This window comes from Penicillium atrosanguineum, assembly GCF_028827265.1.
Source record: "Penicillium atrosanguineum strain IBT 20685 chromosome Unknown utg000006l_segment0_segment0, whole genome shotgun sequence".
In the NCBI taxonomy this organism is placed as follows: Eukaryota; Fungi; Ascomycota; class Eurotiomycetes; order Eurotiales; family Aspergillaceae; genus Penicillium; species Penicillium atrosanguineum.
Window position 1 is genome coordinate 612,047 of NW_026623138.1, and position 19,602 is coordinate 631,648.

A 19,602-nucleotide genomic window follows, 5' to 3' on the forward strand; every position below is an offset into this window, starting at 1 on the left:
GGTCGGTTGATGCCATAGGGCTGACCTCGTCTGCGCGGGACCTCACACTGGCTTCGAGAATGGGAATTAACTCGGCGGAGTTACTGGGCCAGCGGAAGACGGTGCATGAAATTGCACTGGAGAGATCAGATTCTGTGTTGAATAGCCAATATGTTTCGGTATGGTATATTTTGGTGCTCTGCAGGTTCAATCTAACCTCTGCAGATTCCAATTGATCACAACGACACCTCTGTCGGCACCTACAATAATCGCTACTGGGTCAATGATGAACATTATCAAAAGGGAGGACCTGTCTTCATCTATGATGTGGGCGAGTCTGATGCCGAGTCATCGGCTCATTCGCTTCTGGGCAACTCGACTTCATTCCTCTCAGGTTTGCTGTCAGAGTTCGGTGCCATGGGAATTGTTTGGGAGCACAGGTTTGTTCAATGAAAGCTATGACCCATACTGCGCTAACAGTCGGCAGATATTACGGAGACTCTCTTCCTTACCCTGTAACTGTCGATACGCCTGCTGAGCACATGATTTATCTCTCGAACAAGCAGGCTCTGGCCGATATTCCATACTTTGCGGAGAACTTCACAGTCGAGGGCTACTCCGACGAAAATCTTACACCTTCTTCTACACCCTGGATCATGACCGGAGGCTCTTACTCCGGCATGCGATCGGCCTTTACTCGAGACCAATATCCGGACACCATCTTCGCCGCGTGGTCATCTTCGGCACCGGTCGAGGCCAAGGTCGATATGAGCATCTATTTCGAGCAGGTCTACGCTGGAATGGTTTCCAACGGATACTCAAACTGTACTAAGGATATCAAAGCGGGGCTAGAGTATATCGATGGTGAGCTGTCCAAGAATGCGTCCAGTGCGGCTGCTATCAAAAAGCTTGTCTTCGGTGAAGGCGCTGAGGCGAACAACAACGGAGACTTCACCGCAGCCCTCGCTGGTCTTTATGGCTTTTTCCAGGCCGAGGGTCTCGGCGGTGGGGCTGGAAGCCTGGAGAACTTCTGTCATCATCTAGAGACCGATCCAGTGACTCTCCAAACCGCTGGACCCCGTGGATACGCGCCCTATCTAGGCAAGGAGTACGTGGGCAAGCGGCTCGCATCGTGGCCAGCCTGGAAGGAACTGGCCAACCTGAACTACGACACCAACTGCGGCGGACTCGACGATTCCCAGCCCTTGTCCTGCAAGTTGAATCCGAAGTACACCGACGTCACCGATATCAGCTGGCTGTGGCAAGTCTGCACCGAATGGGGATACTACCAGAGCAACAACTTCGGCTCTCACTCACTTCTTTCCAAGTACCAGACCCTCAAGTACAACCAAGACCTCTGTACCCGACAGTTCCCCGAAGCCGTCAAGAAGGGCATCATCCCCGCCTCACCCGAGGTCGAACGGATGAACAAAGAGACCGGTGGCTGGGCAATGCGCCCGTCCAACGTCTACTGGAGCGGCGGCCAATTCGACCCCTGGCGGACCCTCTCCGTCCTCGCCACGGAAAGCTTCGCTCCAACGGGCGTAGCCTTCACCACGGAGATCCCCAAATGCAACGTGGCTACTGGCGAGGACTCCGTCTTCGGCTACATTATGCAGAACGCCGAGCACTGCTTCGATATGCGATCCGGGTTCGCTCCGGGCAAGATCTCACGTGGATACTTCAAACAGGCGCTGAGGGAGTGGCTGCCTTGTTTCCAGAAGAGGTAGATGATGTAGAAGTGGACGAGTCCGGGGTCCGGGGCCCAGGGGAAAGATCGACACGGGTGTGATCCGTGAATTGCCTAAACCCGATTGATACCAGCTTGCGAATTGTCATGTCGGGGTTATTCTCACGTGCGGATCAACCGAGGAAGTTGAAGTTCTTGCACGTTTCTTGCCAAATCGTAGCTCATGTATTTCAACTATTTCATTATATCCATTCTCACTATTTTCACTATTTTCACTATTTATCATTCAATGTCCTTAACTTCAATTTTCAATTTCACGTTACACTAGATCTCAGATACCCGAGATGTTAAGCCCGACCGTGCTAATAGTTGCCCTGTTCGCCTTCCTTGTTCTGCGTTACGTGGTGCAGTCGTATCACCATTATGTGCAGGCCAAATCTCTGCACTGCGAGGCACCCCCAGCTGGTGCTTCGGCCTTCTTCGGCATTCCGGCATTCTATCGCCTCACAAGAGCTGTCAAGGAGAAGCGCTGGATCGATTATCTCTGTGATCAATTCGCCATCAACGGAAATACTTTCCAGCAGCAGTTCCTGAATAGGAGGTTGTTGACTACCATTGAACCGGAGAACGTCAAAGCTATTCTGGCCACACAATTCCAGGATTTCTGTCTCGGTACCCGACATGAGCAGTTCTATCCACTGCTCGGAGATGGCATCTTCACCTTGGACGGTGCGGGCTGGTCGCATGCGCGAGGATTATTGCGACCGCAATTCACCAGAGATCAAGTCGCGGACCTGAGCATGCTCGACGCCCACATCAACCACCTGATCGCACTGATCCCCAAAGACCGAACCAGCTTCGACATTCAGCGTCTCTTCTTCCTTCTAACCCTAGACTCAGCCACGCATTTCCTCTTCGGTGAATCCGTAGGCTGCATGCTTCCCCCATCCGAAACAACCGGCGTCCTCGAGAAATCCGCCGTCCGCAGCGCCCAAGGTTTCGCCGACGCTTTCACAACCGCACAGGACTACCTCGCCGCCCGGTCGCGTGCGCAGGGTCTCTACTGGCTCGTGAACCCCAAAAAATTCCGCGAAGCCAACAGCCAAGTCCACGAAGTCGTCGACCACTACGTCAACGTCGCGCTTGAATCCAAGCGAAACCCTGATAAGAAACAAGATGATCGGTACATCTTCCTCCAAGCGCTAGCAGCAGATACCGATGACCCGAAAATGCTCCGCGATAACATGCTCAACATTCTCCTCGCCGGCCGCGACACCACAGCCAGCCTTCTCAGCTCAACGTTCTTCTACCTTTCTCGACACCCAGCTGTATTTACCCGTCTTCGACGCGAAATCGTCGAAGCATTCGGTGACAGCAAAACATCCATTGAAATAACACAAACAAAGCTAAAAGACATCCAATACCTCCGCTACGTTCTAAACGAAGGTTCGTCCCTTCTTCTAACAATCTTCAGACTGACAGTGAAAATCTAACAAAAATCAGTCCTCCGCCTCCAACCACCGGTCCCAGTAAACTTCCGCGTCGCCACCAAAGACACCTCCCTCCCCGTCGGAGGCGGCCCAGACAATCGCTCCCCGGTATACGTCCGCAAAGGCCAAATGGTCGCATACAACGTCTTCGCAATGCACCGCCGCACCGATCTATGGGGTCCCGATGCGCGCTCTTTCCGCCCCGAGCGCTGGGAGGAGAATGCGAAGCATGGATGGGAGTATTTGCCATTTAATGGAGGTCCGAGGATTTGTCTTGGTCGTGAGTTTTCCACCAAAGAAAGAGAAAAGGGAGTTTGAATACTAATGTGAGGTTTTCTGTAGAACAATATGCGCTTACGGAGGCGAGTTATACCGTTGTGAGGCTGATGCAACACTTCGATACTCTTGAGAATGTGGATCCGCATCCGAGGTCAGAACCGGTCAAACTGTCTAACTTGACTATGATGCATGATTTGGGGGTTCCGGTTAAGTTGTATTCTGCAGATGTGATTTAAATTATGATTAACGTGTCAACGGGCTCATGTTGTCCATGCATATATGGAGTGTGTCGTTGTTAGTGTATATAGCTCGAAGTTATTGCGTTCTGGATCCTGTAAAATTCCAGCATTGGGTGTGAAGACTTGTAAATGGAAAATCTGATTGAAATCGCACGCGCATAAATTACTTTCCTTTCATATCCAGGTGAACCTAACACCGGAGATCGAAACAACGCTTGAGTTAACCCCAACTAAGCGAGCTGAGAAAATTCCATATACAACCTGGAATCGGATAACCGGCTCCAGTCCTCTTCCTCGATTAAGATCTATGTATCATCTATTATCCTTCTAGAAAGTCCTGGCACTCTCCTTTATGGAGCCAGATTATCCACAAAAACTTCTAAACGATTGCAAGGAGACGTCTATCCTGCACGAGCCGAGCCGCTATAAGCAATATACCACCTAGAATAAGCGTAATTCCGGAGAAGAGTGACAGAGAAAGGTATCCAAATTTCTCAGCCAGCGCACCACTGATCGGAACATTTGCCATGGCCCTGCAAGACGGTTAGTAGTGAATGAAGAAGTGAATAATAATGATCTCACGATAGCGAAACGGAAGCCGACACAGCTCCAATGGCAAGGCCCATGGTAGACGGCGTAGCAACCTGGGCTGCGCATGCTTGTTGAAGTGAAATGATCCCCTGATTTGGTTAGTAAAGACAACATGGCCATGGATAATACAACATACTCCAGACGCAAAGCCGTAAGCGGCCGACCACACACCCAAGCCAGCTACCGAATCCACCTTGGTCCAGCACAATGCAATCAGACCAGCAAGCAAGGTAGACACGATAACACAGTTGAACTTCCCATATTTATCAGCCATAAATCCAGGGACGACTCGACCGAAGAAGGAAGCCCCATTGACGATGGAAACGGTGTAAAAGGCAAAGTTGGAAGGAAACCCCTTTGACACGGCGTATGAAGTCGTATAGAAGAACGGCGAGAACATCCCAAAGTATGTAATAAACATAGCCAACGACAGCAATTGCAAAGCCGGCTTCTTAAAAAGAGCCAAAGCCTCCGCCGTGCGATCGACTTTCTCGACTGATGCCGCAACATCCAGATTGTCTTCCTCTTCTCGCTCAACAGCTTTAGAAGCGACAGTCGGCGGCTCCTTCGCAACAAGACAAGCAAACCCAAAGCACGGAATCATAATGAACCCCACGATCCGCATCGTCCACGGGAATCCAACTCCACCCGCTTTCAACAACTTATCAATAGCAATCGGCCAAATCACACCACCTAGCGAAGAACCCGCAAGGACAATTCCAAGCGCAGCACCACGATTCTCCGCATTAATCCACTTCCCCACAAGCGCCAACATCGGCCATGTAACCAGCGCCATCGAGATACCAAGTAATATGCCCTGTGCAAGGAGGAACTGGTAGAATTCTTGACAGAGCGAAGTCATCATGATCGAGAATACGGTGCCGATTGCACCGGCCCAGCACATTATTTTCGGGCCGAATTTGTCGAGAATGATGCCTGATATGACAGATATTGAAAACAAGAAGAATATTGCTGTTGCGCCTAGCCAGGCGATTGTTGATTGGCTGTTTGTGGAGAGTTGGTCGGAGGCATAGTATTCTTCGAAGACGCCGAATGAGTTTAGGAAGCCGACTGTGCAGAAGAGAGAGGTGCTTGCGCCGGATATGACGAGCCAAGAGCGGGATTTTGGGCTGTAGAAGTTAGGGTTTATTTCAAGTAAATTTTCACGTTGACAGGGCTTACATATTGATTTGGGGTTCGTTCTTGGTGGACATCTTGTCGAGGTGATGGGTTTGTGGTGAGAATGTGAGCAATGCCCAGTGAGGGTGTTGATGGCAGAACAACCTTATAATCTAGATCGGGATATGAGTTTGGTGACCCGGAATTGTTAGTTTACATAAGAATGAGCCCCTGGTGAGCAGAAAATCTGTCTTCGCGGAGCCTCCGAGCTGTAGAGTATCTGCAAGCTGATTAGCCAATCGGAGCGCGTCACACCTGGACTGTCCGCGGACTCTCCGGCGACCATCAGCTCTTTGGAAACTCCGAACTACTGTCAACCATCACTCTACACAAGCATCAACATCGATACCTGGGACGCAGGAAGAAGATACCTCTCTGTCCCAGGCAGTCGCAACCATGAAACGTAGGTTGACAGCCACCCCCGGTCCAAGTCCCTCAAAGCAACCCCGACAGGACCCCGTATCCTGCGAGTCGTGTCGAAAGAAAAAGCTAAAGTGCGACCGGAATATTCCATGCGGCAGCTGTACCACGCGCAAGCTGCACTGTACCTTCGGAAGCCATGGTACTCTACCAACTAGTCACTCGGTCAAACAAGGGAGCCAAACGGCAGAGCGGCCCCCGTTGAACAACAAGGCTGTATCACGACCACAACAACAAGCGCCACACGCCGAGGCCCAGAGTAGCAATCGAGACGATCCTCTAGTTACAGCAGACTGGCTTGAGACTATTGTCATGGGGCATCGTGTTCCGAGTGCCATTCCCGCACCGCTGAGAGACGAGCTATCACAACACTCGCGAGTAGCCGTGTCCCAGCAGAACCCAAGCTCCGGAACGTTGCATTTTCTTTTTGGTAGTGGCCGCAGAGCGTCTTCTGAATCGCCTGCCAGTATTCAACTCCCACTCTTCTTGCCATCGAGAGCCGAGGCAATGGCTCTTTTTCATTTCTACTTCGATCATCTCGACTACCAGTACCACATCATCATCCCCAGTCGTACGAAGCGGGATATTGAAGTCATATATGACAGATCTCCTGGCGATGAACTCAACTTGCAGCACGTTGCTCTTCTTTTTGCCATAATCGCGACCGCCCTGTTCTACCAGCTTCTGTCGACTGACCCAGCCCGGCTTGCAGAGGCCTCCGGCTGTGAGGCAGCGTTCCTGGCAGGTGCGGCTTTGATCCAGAGCGATTATATTGCTTGTCCCAGTATTGAAGGTCTACAAGCGACGATGATCATCGGGCACCATCTGTCGATTGCTACTCTCAATCCCGCTGTCAGCTCGTTGTTTTTGCATGGGTCTCTAATCAGTCAGGCTAAGAGTCTTGGGCTTCATTTGGTGGATTCCCCGGTGTCAAAGAGGAATCCAAACGGGGGCGATAGAACTACAATTGAGCTCAAGCGGAGGCTTTGGTGGGACCTGGCTTCCTATGACTGGCAAGTCACCTAACTCTATTGGATATCGCATCTTTTATGACTAATATCTGGACAGGCTACTTGGATTCCTCAGCGGACCGCAGGAGTGGACATACACAATCAGTCCCCAGCAAATGAACGTAAAAAGACCATGGAACATCGAAGATGAAGACATCGAAAAAAGCGAAATGGAATTGCCACTCTCACAGCCAACCTGCATGTCCTACACACTCCACAGATTGCGATTAGCCGAAGTATGCCGCGAGATCGTGGACAGCACCGCATCCGACCACCTCCAAGGCGTCGAAATACCCTACGATAGAATCCTATCTCTAGATCGCAAACTCCATGACGCGTACGCCGGAATCCCCTCTTTCTTCAGATTCGACCAGTCATCCCAACGCAAATTCGCGTCACTTTATCGCGAAAGACCTTCAATTGCCTGGCAACGCGCCTTCATTCAGCAAGGATACCACTCTCGGCTCTGTCGCTTACATCGACAATACTTTGTCCGTGGAGCTAGAGACCCCCGGTACTCGTATTCACACGTCGTATCTCTTCAATCGGCTCGCAAGGTGCTAGAGGTAAAAAGGATCATGGATGAGGAAGAACCGCTCTTTGTGCCGAACAGCTCATTATTTTGGGCGGTGATGCATCATGTCTTCATGGCTGCAGTCATCCTGCTCATTGATGTCTGCTTCAATTGGGATGATATTCTTGCCGAGAAACGGAAGGAGGAAGTTCTTGCTGCTTGTCGCATGCTTAGTCGAGCGCAGCAGTCGTCTTCGGTTGCGAGAGAAGGGGTTAATGCTATGATGGGGATTTTGCGGAAGCATTGGAAACAAGAAAGAAGACCGCATGACTTGCAGTCTGATCCAACAGCTACTGGTCGCCACGATCAATCTTTTGAGCAGGTTCCTCAAACGAGAATCTCCCTGTCGAAGGATGCACAAACCGAAGTCCCCGGTATAGATTTCTCAGCATCTGACTTCGGCCAGATTCCGCTTGAGGATCTATGGTCTGAGATTCTAGACAGCAGCGGTGATGTGGGACTGGGAACGCCTGACTGGATGGACTTGCTGAATGAATTGACCAATGCAACTGCACCGCCTGAGTGATAGCAGCTTTCACAGTACCCTCTTCCAGGTCTAAGCTGAGTGTTTGGCCATCTGGTGCCTACTTGGTCGGGTGGCGAGGCAGCAGAATTGCGACCAAAGAGTCTGACACGTCCAAGACTGCCGATCAACGAGGCTCTGCAGAAGTAAACAACGCATCACATGATGTTTTGTTTCGTGTTTTCCTTGGGATCGTGTTTCGCATCAGCGTAGTAGCACCAACTCGCCTGGCTATATCACACATATTTCCCATAACCACAATGATCTCCAACCCACCAACCAAAACTTCCAATCTTGGATATCAAGTCCTCGCAGACCGCATCACAAATGGCCAAATTACGCGAATAGTCGTCCTAACTGGCGCTGGGATCAGTACCTCAGCCGGAATCCCCGATTTCCGCACGCCAGGAACAGGTCTTTACGATAAACTCGCACCACTGAATCTTCCTTACCCAGAAGCAATATTCTCGATCAGCTACTTCACGCACACGCCCGAGCCTTTCTACGCAATTGCACGGGCACGGCATCCGGGGAATCTCAAACCGACCATCTCCCACGCTTTCTTGGCGCTGCTGGCGAAGAAGAATCTTCTCCATTTTCTGTTTACGCAGAACATCGATGGCTTAGAGGAAGATGCGGGTGTTCCGGTTGACAAGTTGCTCTGGACACATGGAAATTGGAAAAGTCAGCATTGTCATAAGTGTCATGCTGAGTACCCAGATGATTTGATGAAAAACGCCATTAGGGCTGGTGAGGTGCCTTATTGTCTGAAAACGGAATGCGGGGCAGCAGTGAAGCCCGATGTTGTGTTCTTTGGGCAGTCTCTTCCTGCTGAGTTTGAAGATAGGCAGAAGATGGCTGCGGAAGCGGATCTCATGCTTGTCATGGGTACTAGTTTGAAGGTTGCGCCTTGCTCACAACTACCCCGGCTAGTGAAAGAGGGTGTTCCGAGGATTCTTATCAACATGGAGGGGGCTGGAGATATGGGCAATAGGGGCCAAGATTTGTGTATTCTTGGGACCTGTGACAACGGAGTACGCGAGCTTGCGGATGCCTTGGGATGGAGGGATGAGCTGGAAACTTTGTGGAAGGACGCTGTGGATGCCAAGGGCGATATTAAGGAGCTTGAAGATGGTCCGACCCTAGATGAGTGCATTGCAAAAATTGCGAGCACGATGAATGATAAGATGAAGATTTCTAATGGGCATAAGCGCATGCTGGAAAATCATCTCAGTAGCAAGTTTGCTCAGATGATGGCGAAGCCGCCTGCACAATCGTGACTCGATGATAGCTCTTCAAGTACTGAAATGATCACTGACCCCTTCAAGATGAACCATGATAGACCATTCAACGTGCGTCGGATAGAGCTCGCCACGTGGCGAGGACGGAAGTTTCCAGCGGGCTGGTTCGGCTTCGGCTTCGAATACCTCGCCGTGATGCCATCATGATGTGGTACTCAACCTGGCCTACAACCTATAGCCTCAAACGACTTCGATTTCCTTAGGTCGTAACTTCTTGTAAATTCTAGATCACTCAACATTCAGGCTCAAAAAATATCTCCAGATGACACCCGTCTCAAACAATGCCAACACACAAGGAGAACAATCTCCCCCACATCCACCGGTACATAACCACGCACAACACCGACGGCGAAGCAGTTTTTGTCTCCCACGCACAAATACCCGACTACATGCCCTCGAAGCCAGCCGGCGAAGATGGCGAGATAGCGCTCCTGTACGCGACAACGATCACGCCCACCAACGTTGACGACGAAGCTGATATCGCCATGTACGATGAATTCCTGCATCAGCCCCCCGGCATAACGACTGAGGCTGGTACTGTGTTCCGCATGGTAGATCTCCGTCCTGGGAAGGTTACGCCTATGCATCGGACTGTTAGTTTGGATTACGGGATCGTGTTGGATGGGGAGGTGGATTTGACATTAGATTCTGGGTCGAGTCGGATTTTATATCGAGGTGATGTTTGTGTGCAGAGGGGTACGGCCCATTCCTTTAGGAATAAAAGTACTACGGAGTGGTGTCGCTTACTTTTCGTGTTCTTGCCGATGCAGATGCTTACTATCAAGGGGCGGGATTTGGAAACGGAGGTTTACGATGCCCCTTATGTGGAGCCAGATGGGAAGAAAAGTAACTAGTTTCGAGCTGGTACTAATTGCAACAATCAAACTGTCATTTTGCTACATAATCATGACCTTGAAATCGATGAATCCATTCTTGAGCTTCCTAGTCGACTGTGACCTGGACCTTGGTCTTGTCTGAAGAGAAGTTAGTCATCATTCGAAAGAAAAGAGAAAGGCACAAACTCACAAAAGGCCACATGGTCCTTGATGTTCATCGCCTTCTCATAAGGCTCGGGGTAATACCATGCCGCATCCTTAACATCCTTATCTGATAAAGTCATCAGTACCTGCGACATCTAGGCTACAGAATTACTTACCCCCAAGTTTGATCGTGTAATATTGTGCATGGCCCTTCCAGGGACAGAAGGTGGTCGTGTCAGTTCCCACAAAGGTTGATTTGTCTTTGATAGCTGTTGGTGGGAACTTGGTTCATGAAATGTTAGTTGCAACTCGCTTGTTTGAGGAGCTTCTGCACGTACATAGACGTTCCCTTCGACGTTCTCCCAGACGTCTGTTTCCGCAAGCAGAACGTCGCCTATCTTTGCTTTAGCTGTAGGCATGGCTTGTTTGGCAATATTTGTTGGATTATGAGATTGGAATATGTTGTATGTAAGGGATGTCAGCACGATGGGTGGTGTCGTCACAGGGACTGGTGCGGGGAAGGCTCTCAATTTAACATGCAAATGTCGCCTTACTAATTCCACGTCAACTTTGGTTCCTGGTCTCTCGGTTTAATGAAATAAATTGAGGGATTTATAAGGCAAAAAGATTAAAGCTGAGATCGCCAATTTTGGAGTTTGAAGACCGCGGTTTTGTTATCCGTGCACTGTCTGCACCTCTATTCGACTCGAGGACATCATCTCAATCTCCTTCCATTCAACCTTCAAAATCTGCTCTTTAAATTTTGATTTCAAATACTAGGTAGAATGCGTCGGATCTTCGGGCTCGCGCACGGATTTACTGGTTTCGATCCTTTTCATTGCAATTTGTCAGCCAGAAATGGTCCCATCCCGGACCCTCCCTTTCAATTTTGAGACAAGAGGCTCCACCTACACTTTACCATCCAATCTCAATCAATGATATTGCTTCGGTGATAGGGAATGGCTTCTTCTCCACCTCCAATCACGTATCTAGCTTCGTACTTTGTCCAGTCCTTTGGCCCCAGGATTATCAATCTCAGATTATCAAGGCAAATGGAATCGCGTCGTTCATGTGTACTCTTTTCGGCGGTAAGACTGAACTAGCCATGAAAAACATGTATACTAGGATTTTCACGAACTATAAAATCCCAATCAGCTTGCTGACTATCATGAATATCACGAAATATCATCCCGTTGAACCTTCAACTAAACCATCAATATGGATACCCCCATCCGTCGCGTCATCACGGCCCATGACGCCCAGGGCAAAGCGTACTTCGCATCGGATGAAGTTTTGACTCCCTACGATCCCAATACTGCGCCTGAATTCACCACCCCAGGCCCAGACTCCGGCTTCGGTGTCATCCAAATCCATCGGTCCCGCGGCTTCCCAGTCGATAACATGCGTCCATTCGATGACCCGCATAAAACACTCGTCCCTCTGGCCGATACAAAGGGTCCCTCTTGTCGCATCATCGACCTACCGCCTGCTGAACAGGGATGGATGCACCGCACTTTGAGTCTCGACTACTTCGTTGTTCTCTCCGGTACCGTCGGTCTGATTACCGATGGCGGAGTTGAGAAGATTCTCAAACCGCATGATGTTGTTGTTTGCAGGGGTACAAACCATGAGTGGGTTAACCGCGGCAAAGATATTGCGAGGGTATTCGGTGTTGTCGTCCCGAGTAAAGAAATTGTTACCGCTGATGGAGTGAGATTGGAGAAGACGCCTGCCGGCCCTGTTTATGATCCTCCTGAGGAGTAGGATCCCGTGGTGTACTAGACTATTATTTTGCGATATAGAGCAGAACCTTCGATCGGCTCCGGGTATATGAAGATAGAACAACTTCTTCTCCCCCACACTGGAGCGTGGGGGACTCCACAACATCGGACTTCATCCGAACAGATAATAAACCCCAAGCTCACCCCACGCGGGGTTGTTTTCCATTCTACCTTCTTAATCCAACTATCTTCAAATGAGCGCACCAATGCCTTCGTAAGAACATTGAAGTGAGCTATGCATACATTAGCTGACGGTATCAGATACATTCTCGTCACTGGCGCCACAGGCTTCATTGGCGCCCATGTAGTCGACAACCTTCTGGCCCGCGGCTTTTCAGTTCGCGGGTCAACACGTTCCGCTTCCAAAGGCGAGCAAATGAAAGCCGCCCGGCCACAATACGCTTCGAAGCTGGACTTTGTTGTCATTGAAGACTTTACGCAGATTGGTGTGTTCGACAGTGTCATGGATGGAATCGACGCAGTGATCCACGTCGCAAGCGTACGCTCCAGTGCACCCAAAAAATTCATTTCAAGCTAACAATGCCAGCCATTCTTTTATGATACAACAAACAACGAGCAGCAACTCATTCTTCCCGCCATCAACGGCGTTAAATCCATTCTCTCCGCCTCAGCAAAGCCAACCAGCAAAGTCCAACGCATAGTCCTAACCTCCTCGTTCGCCGCCGTCGTCGACGTGGACACCACCCCTCCCCCGGGGTTCACATACAAAGCAGCCGACTGGAACCCACTTACCTACGAAGCTGCAATTTCTCCAGACGCAACCTCGGTAATCGCATACCGGGGATCGAAGAAATTCGCCGAACTAGCCGCGTGGGATTTCATCAAGAACGAGAAGCCGCAATTCGATCTCGTCACGCTCTGCCCGCCAATGGTATTCGGTCCCATCGTCCATCCCGTTCCTAGTCTCGATCAGCTAAATGAGTCGAACGCACAACTATGGACTGTTGCTGCGGGCGTGCACCCGCTTCCGGGTGCACGCGTGCCAGCATGGATTGATGCACGAGATCTTGCTGAAGCGCATGTCCAGGCTCTTGTTACGCCGGAGGCTAGTGGAAAGAGATTCATTCCTGCTGCGTCCGAGCCTTTCTCGTATGAGTATGCGGCTGATATTATGAAAGAGGCTTTCCCCTGGGCGAAGGAGTCTGTCACTAGCAATTATATGAGCGGGGTGAAGCCTAGAGCGGAGTATGGTGTTGATGGAGAGACAGTGGCGAGGGAGCTAGGTGTCAAGTATCGAAGCTTTAAGGAGACAGTTGTAGATTTGGCTGGGCAAGTTAAGGAGACACTTGTTTGATTTGGGATTTCATTTCGTGATGCGTCGTTGATATGTACATAGAAGGGGGTTACGGATCAATCATGCGCGCAGTGAAAATGAATGGAGGTAATGATTCTCGTGGGTGCACCCGTGGACTTCTGGAATTAAGGTTGATAGAGATGTGTGTTTTCTCTAATGATATTTATTTAACCCAATCCTCCCGGATCATCGCTGATCCTTTTTCTGCAATGGCGTATACTGTTGCTTGGATGTGTGCTCCGATCTGTAATGGCATGATACTTGCGTCGACGACTCGGAGACCGCGGACGCCGTAAACGCGGAGTCGCTCATCGACGACCCCATTATTTATACCTTCTTTGCCGCCCATGGCGCAGGTACCAATTGCTGTTTTATTGTTAGCATCTTTGCACGATTATATGAATGCAAAACTCACGATGCCAGTCTGTGACTGTGCAATTCGATACGAAGTCCTCATAGGCTTGCTCTTCACGCCCAAGCTCCGCAACCGGGGGCAAGACACGATTGACGATGATTTTTGACAGAGGTTCCGTGGAGCAGATCCGATCTGCCATTCTCTGGCCTAAGGCCATGATTTTCTTGTCGAATTCACCTTCGTCTAGGTAATATCGTGGATCAATAATAGGCTTATCGTCGATTGTTACTTCGGGATGATCCCTAGTAAGGGAAGGGATGTGGACCGATCCACGAGAAAATGGATACTGAAGCATCTGGAGCATAGTGGCGTAACTTTTGCCCGGCTCGGAGAGAAAATACGGGCTCCAATTTCCAACGTCAAATATGTACTCAATCTGGCCACGAGGAGATTTGAATTGTTGGGCGATGAGTCTATCGCGTGCGCAGCCGGTCTGTTGTGTGATTCTGTCAGCCTCACATGATATCTCAGCTAATTCCCATGGCGGTATTATCTGTGATAGTGAGCAGTATGCCACTGAACAAGGCATCACTGTCCATGGTCCTGTCTTCGAGGCATGGTAAGCACGGTCGGCCGCCTCAGTCAGAATTGGGTCGCCAATGATGCAGTCGCGAGACGACAGAGTGGGAAGAACTTCAAAAATGGTCGCAGTCACTGATTCAAGTCATTAGACTGCAATTGGTTCCAATATTGAGAGCTCGTACTCATATGGTCTTGCAGGTTCTCTCCCACGTTAGGGCTGTCAACCTTCATTCCAATGCCAGCAGCTTCGAGCACATCTTGTCGACCGATTCCCGAGAGTTCCAATATCTGAGGTGACTGTACGCTCCCAGCACTTATGATAACTTCGCGTACAGCTTTAATGTCGAGCACGACTCCGTCGTGTCGCGCTCTGACGCCAGTCGCGACCCACCCATCTTTCTGTTCAAGCAAGACTTTCAGAACGGTTGTCTCAGTGATAACATAAAGATTTGGCCGCGATGCTACTGGTAAATAGTAAGCGGGTGCAGCATAGCTTCGTTCCTGGGTATCAGGCTCTATCGTGCAGACCAGATTCCAAACCCCGCAGTTGGAGCCCGCGAGGCTGTCAGGATTGGAAGAGATACCCAGTTCATTGAGGGTCTGATGCCAGTACTGATGCGGCGGGCCATACTGCTTGATATGTGTCGTTTGCACAGGACCCTCTGTCCCATTAAACTCAGCCCGGTAAGAAGACTGATAGTGTTTCTGGTGAGCCGCACTGGGAGGATGGAATGTCTCGCTCCGGAGAAAGTAAGGGCTGCCATCTTTAGGATTGCATCATGAAATGAAGAGTTCAGCCATACGCACAGTAGATCTTCCCATCCCCACCCAGGGTTCCCCAGCTTCTCCCAAGCATCGTAGTCCTTGCGATGGCCGCGATTCCACGCCATGAAATTCAACGCGCTGGTGCCACCAAGAACGCGCCCCCGCGGCCATGGCAAAGATCGTCCGTTTAAACCTGGCTGGGGACTCGTCGTAAACTTCCAGTCGTAGTCAGATCCAATGGTTTCTCCATACCGACCGGGCACTGTGATCGCCCCATCATCGCTGTTCAGGGCGGACGGTCCCGCCTCGATGACCCCCACCTTGATCTGGGGATCTTCGCTGAGGCGTGCCGCTACAGCCAGACCGGCAGTACCACCACCCACGACGATGTAATCAAACGCTAAACTGGCGAAGTCCTCGATGGAATGAGCCATGTTATACTTGGCGGGTTGTTGAAGAGGGGAAGATGCGGAGTCAAGGGTCAATTGGACTTTTGAGTGAGACACCTGTCAAATCATCTCTTGTTAACCTGAGATGAATTTGTCGCTCATTTCTTCGGCTGCTAACGATGAATTCATGATGCAGCAAGGGCAATTTCCCAAAGGTTGGCGTCCGCTGATAGTCAACCCTGGACTCCATGAGCGGGATCAAAACATAACTCTCCCTCGTCATTGGTAGCCTTTATATCGCTTCTAAGTTATTGATGTTTGCAATCACCACATTGTAAACGGTCAGACGAGGCCCGTTGCCTGTCATATCACGCGGCGATCTGAGCGATTTGTTATGGCCCATAAGATCTCATCGGGCAATGAATACGGGAACGCACAAGGGAATTGTGCTAGTACTGAAAAGGAAATAATTTTTTATTGTCAACGTGAAAGCGTGGCGCTAGTTATGTAGATCGCGCTAACAAAATATCGCGATTGGACATCATCGTAAACAAATCGCTCAGCGGCCGAGGTGTGATATTTGCTGTATGGCAATCGTATTCGCATTTATTCTCGCATACGTGGCACCCCCCTTTTCAGTGCTAAATGTGAATCGCGTCTTCCGAGTTGGGTTTAGCAAGATTTTCTGCCGTCTGATAGCCCCGCCGCTTCTTTTTTTCCGGCAGAATCTCAGAACCCATTTTGAAAGGTGAGATTCTCTCTATTTTTAGAATGAAATCTCGCATGTTTCTTACTATGAGAATATCCAGAATTGTATGGTTAATACTTTCTGATAGCTATCACAGCAAGTTTGAAGAGTTTGTTGAAATAATAGCAACTTATCTGGCCACTGAAGCGAGAACTCAAGTTCAAGATTCCCATTCAAGATAGAAACCATCTAAACAAGCAAAACATACTCCATGTTTAGGCATTCCTCTCTTGTATACGTTCTTGATATCAAAAAACAAACATTTGAACGTCAACTTGTGATTTTGGAGAGAAAATAAAAACAACAAAATTGGCGGTGAACATTATCTTGGCGAATCTTGGCAAATTTGCCAAGAATAAGCCTAAGGAAGCAGGCGGTGGGCCACATAGGGGGTCGTTAGCATCAAAAGGGGCACGCGGGGATCAATCTCCTATTTAAAATTGTTTCGCACCAGGCTGCGCCCGTCGTATTTGATTCCTCTTTCAATCGAACCTTGGAATCCTGTTAGACTGCGGCACTCTGAAGACTGAGACAGTATAGACTTCTCAGTATGGTCACGGATGGGACTGGAGCGGGAGAAGACCTTCAAAATGACTTCTGTGAAAGCTCACAATTTGAGGAAGAAGAAACTTTGATCTCAAGATCTGAATCAATTCACAATTCCGGTAATAATACTTCACATCTTCCAATGGAGAGAATCAGTCGTTGAGTACACGCAAATTGTGCCGGCACGTGCATTTCCAGCTTAGGTATTCAGCTAACCTTGGAATGTGATCTTTTGTCAATTCAGAACACGCAACGGTCGCTCACGGCAATTCTCACCAGTTCAGGAAACTCTTTCCGAGCCCCAAGCCCTCGCAACAAAACTATGGCTGCAGAATCTGCCAAAAACCTTCTCTAGCGTTCAAACACCATGGCAAATCTCTAATTTCTTTCAAGAATTTACTCGGCTTCACATTTTCTGCTGTCGCCATTATCCTGTCGATTGCCGAGGCTCCAGCATTGTTCATCTTTATTTGGAACTTGATTGCCATTATACCATTGTCGATCACTCTTACTTTTGCGACAGAAAGAATTTCCAAAGATCTTGGCGAGACTTCCGGAGCCCTATTGAATATCACGATAGGTAACCTGGCCGAGCTTATTATATTGTGAGTGATGAATTATTTCCTAAAATTAAACATCTGTTTTGCTAACTCGTATCGTAGCATGTGAGAAGTATCCGACTCGCTAAGTCCGATTTAAAACTAACTTCCTTTAGCACTGCACTCATGAAAAACAACATCAAAGTTGTCCAAGCATCACTTCTCGGATCTGTTCTCGTCAATTTGCTCCTTGTCCTTGGATCTGCGATCATTGCTGGCAGTATCGTATCTCCGGACCAGTCATACAACAATGACGTAACTCAGTCTTTTGTTGTATTGTTGAACCTGGCAGTATCATCTCTGATGATTCCGGTATGTGTCTACCACGAATTCTTATAAATTCTGAGCCTGACCAGCGCATAGAGTGCCTTCTACGGGAGTGTAAAGAGCGTTGCTTCGGCAGACCATATGGCTCTTGCCTTTAGCAGAGGTGTCTCCGTCATCCTTCTCATCATCTACTTTCTATACCTCATTTTCCAGTTCAAGACTCATCCGCATCTTTTCCGGTCTCATGTGCCTCGGCTCCAGGAAGTGGTAGCCCGAAATCGGTCATCTTATGATCATCTCATGGAAATTGAGTCACATTATGACCCGGAGACAAATTCTATCAACGCCTCGATCCGTCCCGAGATGCAGCAGACTCATACGTCTTCAAGCTCAACATCAGTGCCGGTAATTACACTTTCGGAACCAGGTACACCCATGGTTCCCCTTGGCACAGGCGAGCAAGATGATGCAGACTACCAAATATGGCACGATCACAATGAAGAAACCCAAGAACCTCATCGCTGCAAACCCATGATCCTAGCAAACCGCGTCATCTCACTCTCACTCCTGGTCGCCTCCACAATTCTTATCGCGATATGCGCAGAATCATTCTCCACAAGTTTCTCCATCCTCAACGAGAAAGGAATCCTCGGCGAATCATTTGTTGGTCTAATCATCATTCCAGTCGCAGGAAATGTAGCCGAAAACGTCACTGCCGTGGTCGTCGCCACTAAAAGCCAAATGGACCTGGCAATCAGCGTCGCCCTCGGCTCGGCGATTCAAATCGGTCTGTTAGTCGCACCGGTGATTGTGCTCGTCGGGTGGGCCCTTAATAAGCCTATGACTCTGCATTTCGATTACTTCGGAATGGTTACCTTGGTTGGGTCTGTGCTGCTGGTCAGTTTCATTATTTTGAAGGGAAAGACGAACTGGTTGGAGGGCGCTATTCTTTGTGCTTGCTTCGCGGCTATCTCGTATGTTTTGATCTGCAAGATACTTTCAGGTTTCGAGAGCTGACTATCATAGGGTTGGGGCGTTCCTTTTGCCGATTACTTGATTCACAACTCGACACCGGTGTGGGTTATGAGAGGTGTGCTGGTCTACGTTGAGACTGCTGACCTGATCTATTCTTTCATTCATGAGAGCGAAAATTCAGCTCGTTCCATTTTGTTGATACATATTCACCTCCAATCGGCCACTGCCGACTTTCCCTTAAATCCCGCTTCATGTACATATTTATATAGAATCAAATGCCAATACTTGAACATTTAATAATATCTAGTGTCTCAATGAGAGTAGCTAGAATAAGTATGTAGTGAATGGTGTAGCTTAAGGTCAGGATAGATTACGATGCCGATAAACAGGTGGCTTTTCCGCACGTGCCGTGTCCCGCTCTCAAGCCCCGATTGCGCGGCGGTAAGTGGGTATCTGCACGGCACTCAAGCCACGTTCCGACTTCTGCACAAACTGTAAAAGGGGCATATTCCAAGTTCGAAGTAATACATGACGATTCGGCGATAGATTGAGATTCTATTTTCTTGAATGCTACCCAAAAGACCGCTAAGGTCATTTCTGGGCCGTATCCCGCGTATCCCGCGTATGGAGCCAATTTCGGCTGAAACAACGGTCCTTGCGAAGAATGCCGAAACCCCTGCATCATATTAAATACCCTGTCGGCATACTTCTGGTAGCCTCTGGTTATAATGTCAGCATTTTAAGCCAATCCTTGGCATCCCGGAGTCCATCTCGGAGCCCTAGACCCCTGACGTGTATTCGGAATGGTTGTCGGCAATTGTTGGTCATGTCGGTGATGATCATCGCTGTGGACCCGGGCAGACACAACCGAAGTTGAAACTTGACTCGGCATAAGCGAAATCCGTTCCGTGACGATTGTGTCGATCCGGAATTACCGAGATTCTCTCATTGTTCTAGTTCACCCGCGAGAGTATTTGCCCACGAGCGCTCCATGTCAGTGGAGAATAGTTAGCTAGTTGAGACTC

General features: G+C 49.3%; 11 protein-coding genes across 11 annotated transcripts; 8 read left to right on the forward strand and 3 right to left on the reverse strand.

Annotated features, from left to right (window-relative positions):
• Nucleotides 1-437: 437 nt before the first annotated feature.
• Nucleotides 438-1,709, forward strand: N7443_007348 (putative serine peptidase, family S28; the record flags this gene model as incomplete). The annotated part of the gene is made up of 1 exon (XM_056887404.1): nt 438-1,709. One exon carries the CDS (start codon nt 438-440, stop codon nt 1,707-1,709), a length of 1,272 nt encoding a protein of 423 aa, XP_056739095.1.
• A 304-nt stretch (nt 1,710-2,013) lies between these two features.
• N7443_007349 (cytochrome P450) lies at nt 2,014-3,477 on the forward strand (the record flags this gene model as incomplete). The annotated part of the gene is made up of 2 exons (XM_056887405.1): nt 2,014-3,115; nt 3,173-3,477. The coding sequence occupies 2 exons, from the start codon at nt 2,014-2,016 to the stop codon at nt 3,475-3,477; spliced, it is 1,407 nt and encodes a 468-aa protein (XP_056739096.1).
• A 579-nt stretch (nt 3,478-4,056) lies between these two features.
• On the reverse strand, nt 4,057-5,482 carry N7443_007350 (putative MFS monocarboxylate transporter; the record flags this gene model as incomplete). Its single annotated transcript, XM_056887406.1, has 4 exons — nt 4,057-4,210; nt 4,260-4,357; nt 4,405-5,398; nt 5,451-5,482. The coding sequence occupies 4 exons, from the start codon at nt 5,480-5,482 to the stop codon at nt 4,057-4,059; spliced, it is 1,278 nt and encodes a 425-aa protein (XP_056739097.1).
• Nucleotides 5,483-5,843: 361 nt separating this feature from the next.
• N7443_007351 (uncharacterized protein) lies at nt 5,844-7,977 on the forward strand (the record flags this gene model as incomplete). Its single annotated transcript, XM_056887407.1, has 2 exons — nt 5,844-6,880; nt 6,936-7,977. The coding sequence occupies 2 exons, from the start codon at nt 5,844-5,846 to the stop codon at nt 7,975-7,977; spliced, it is 2,079 nt and encodes a 692-aa protein (XP_056739098.1).
• Nucleotides 7,978-8,234: 257 nt separating this feature from the next.
• N7443_007352 (uncharacterized protein) lies at nt 8,235-9,254 on the forward strand (the record flags this gene model as incomplete). The annotated part of the gene is made up of 1 exon (XM_056887408.1): nt 8,235-9,254. The coding sequence occupies one exon, from the start codon at nt 8,235-8,237 to the stop codon at nt 9,252-9,254; it is 1,020 nt and encodes a 339-aa protein (XP_056739099.1).
• A 302-nt stretch (nt 9,255-9,556) lies between these two features.
• On the forward strand, nt 9,557-10,129 carry N7443_007353 (cupin domain-containing protein; the record flags this gene model as incomplete). Its single annotated transcript, XM_056887409.1, has 1 exon — nt 9,557-10,129. The coding sequence occupies one exon, from the start codon at nt 9,557-9,559 to the stop codon at nt 10,127-10,129; it is 573 nt and encodes a 190-aa protein (XP_056739100.1).
• An 88-nt stretch (nt 10,130-10,217) lies between these two features.
• On the reverse strand, nt 10,218-10,674 carry N7443_007354 (DUF427 domain-containing protein; the record flags this gene model as incomplete). The annotated part of the gene is made up of 4 exons (XM_056887410.1): nt 10,218-10,249; nt 10,302-10,382; nt 10,432-10,537; nt 10,594-10,674. The coding sequence occupies 4 exons, from the start codon at nt 10,672-10,674 to the stop codon at nt 10,218-10,220; spliced, it is 300 nt and encodes a 99-aa protein (XP_056739101.1).
• A 799-nt stretch (nt 10,675-11,473) lies between these two features.
• Nucleotides 11,474-12,019, forward strand: N7443_007355 (cupin domain-containing protein; the record flags this gene model as incomplete). Its single annotated transcript, XM_056887411.1, has 1 exon — nt 11,474-12,019. The coding sequence occupies one exon, from the start codon at nt 11,474-11,476 to the stop codon at nt 12,017-12,019; it is 546 nt and encodes a 181-aa protein (XP_056739102.1).
• A 252-nt stretch (nt 12,020-12,271) lies between these two features.
• On the forward strand, nt 12,272-13,351 carry N7443_007356 (uncharacterized protein; the record flags this gene model as incomplete). Its single annotated transcript, XM_056887412.1, has 2 exons — nt 12,272-12,526; nt 12,584-13,351. The coding sequence occupies 2 exons, from the start codon at nt 12,272-12,274 to the stop codon at nt 13,349-13,351; spliced, it is 1,023 nt and encodes a 340-aa protein (XP_056739103.1).
• Nucleotides 13,352-13,514: 163 nt separating this feature from the next.
• Nucleotides 13,515-15,487, reverse strand: N7443_007357 (GMC family oxidoreductase; the record flags this gene model as incomplete). Its single annotated transcript, XM_056887413.1, has 4 exons — nt 13,515-13,717; nt 13,767-14,420; nt 14,471-15,045; nt 15,096-15,487. The coding sequence occupies 4 exons, from the start codon at nt 15,485-15,487 to the stop codon at nt 13,515-13,517; spliced, it is 1,824 nt and encodes a 607-aa protein (XP_056739104.1).
• A 1,253-nt stretch (nt 15,488-16,740) lies between these two features.
• N7443_007358 (uncharacterized protein) lies at nt 16,741-18,659 on the forward strand (the record flags this gene model as incomplete). The annotated part of the gene is made up of 6 exons (XM_056887414.1): nt 16,741-16,855; nt 16,981-17,341; nt 17,399-17,401; nt 17,452-17,647; nt 17,699-18,576; nt 18,629-18,659. The coding sequence occupies 6 exons, from the start codon at nt 16,741-16,743 to the stop codon at nt 18,657-18,659; spliced, it is 1,584 nt and encodes a 527-aa protein (XP_056739105.1).
• Between the last annotated feature and the right edge of the window lie 943 nt (nt 18,660-19,602).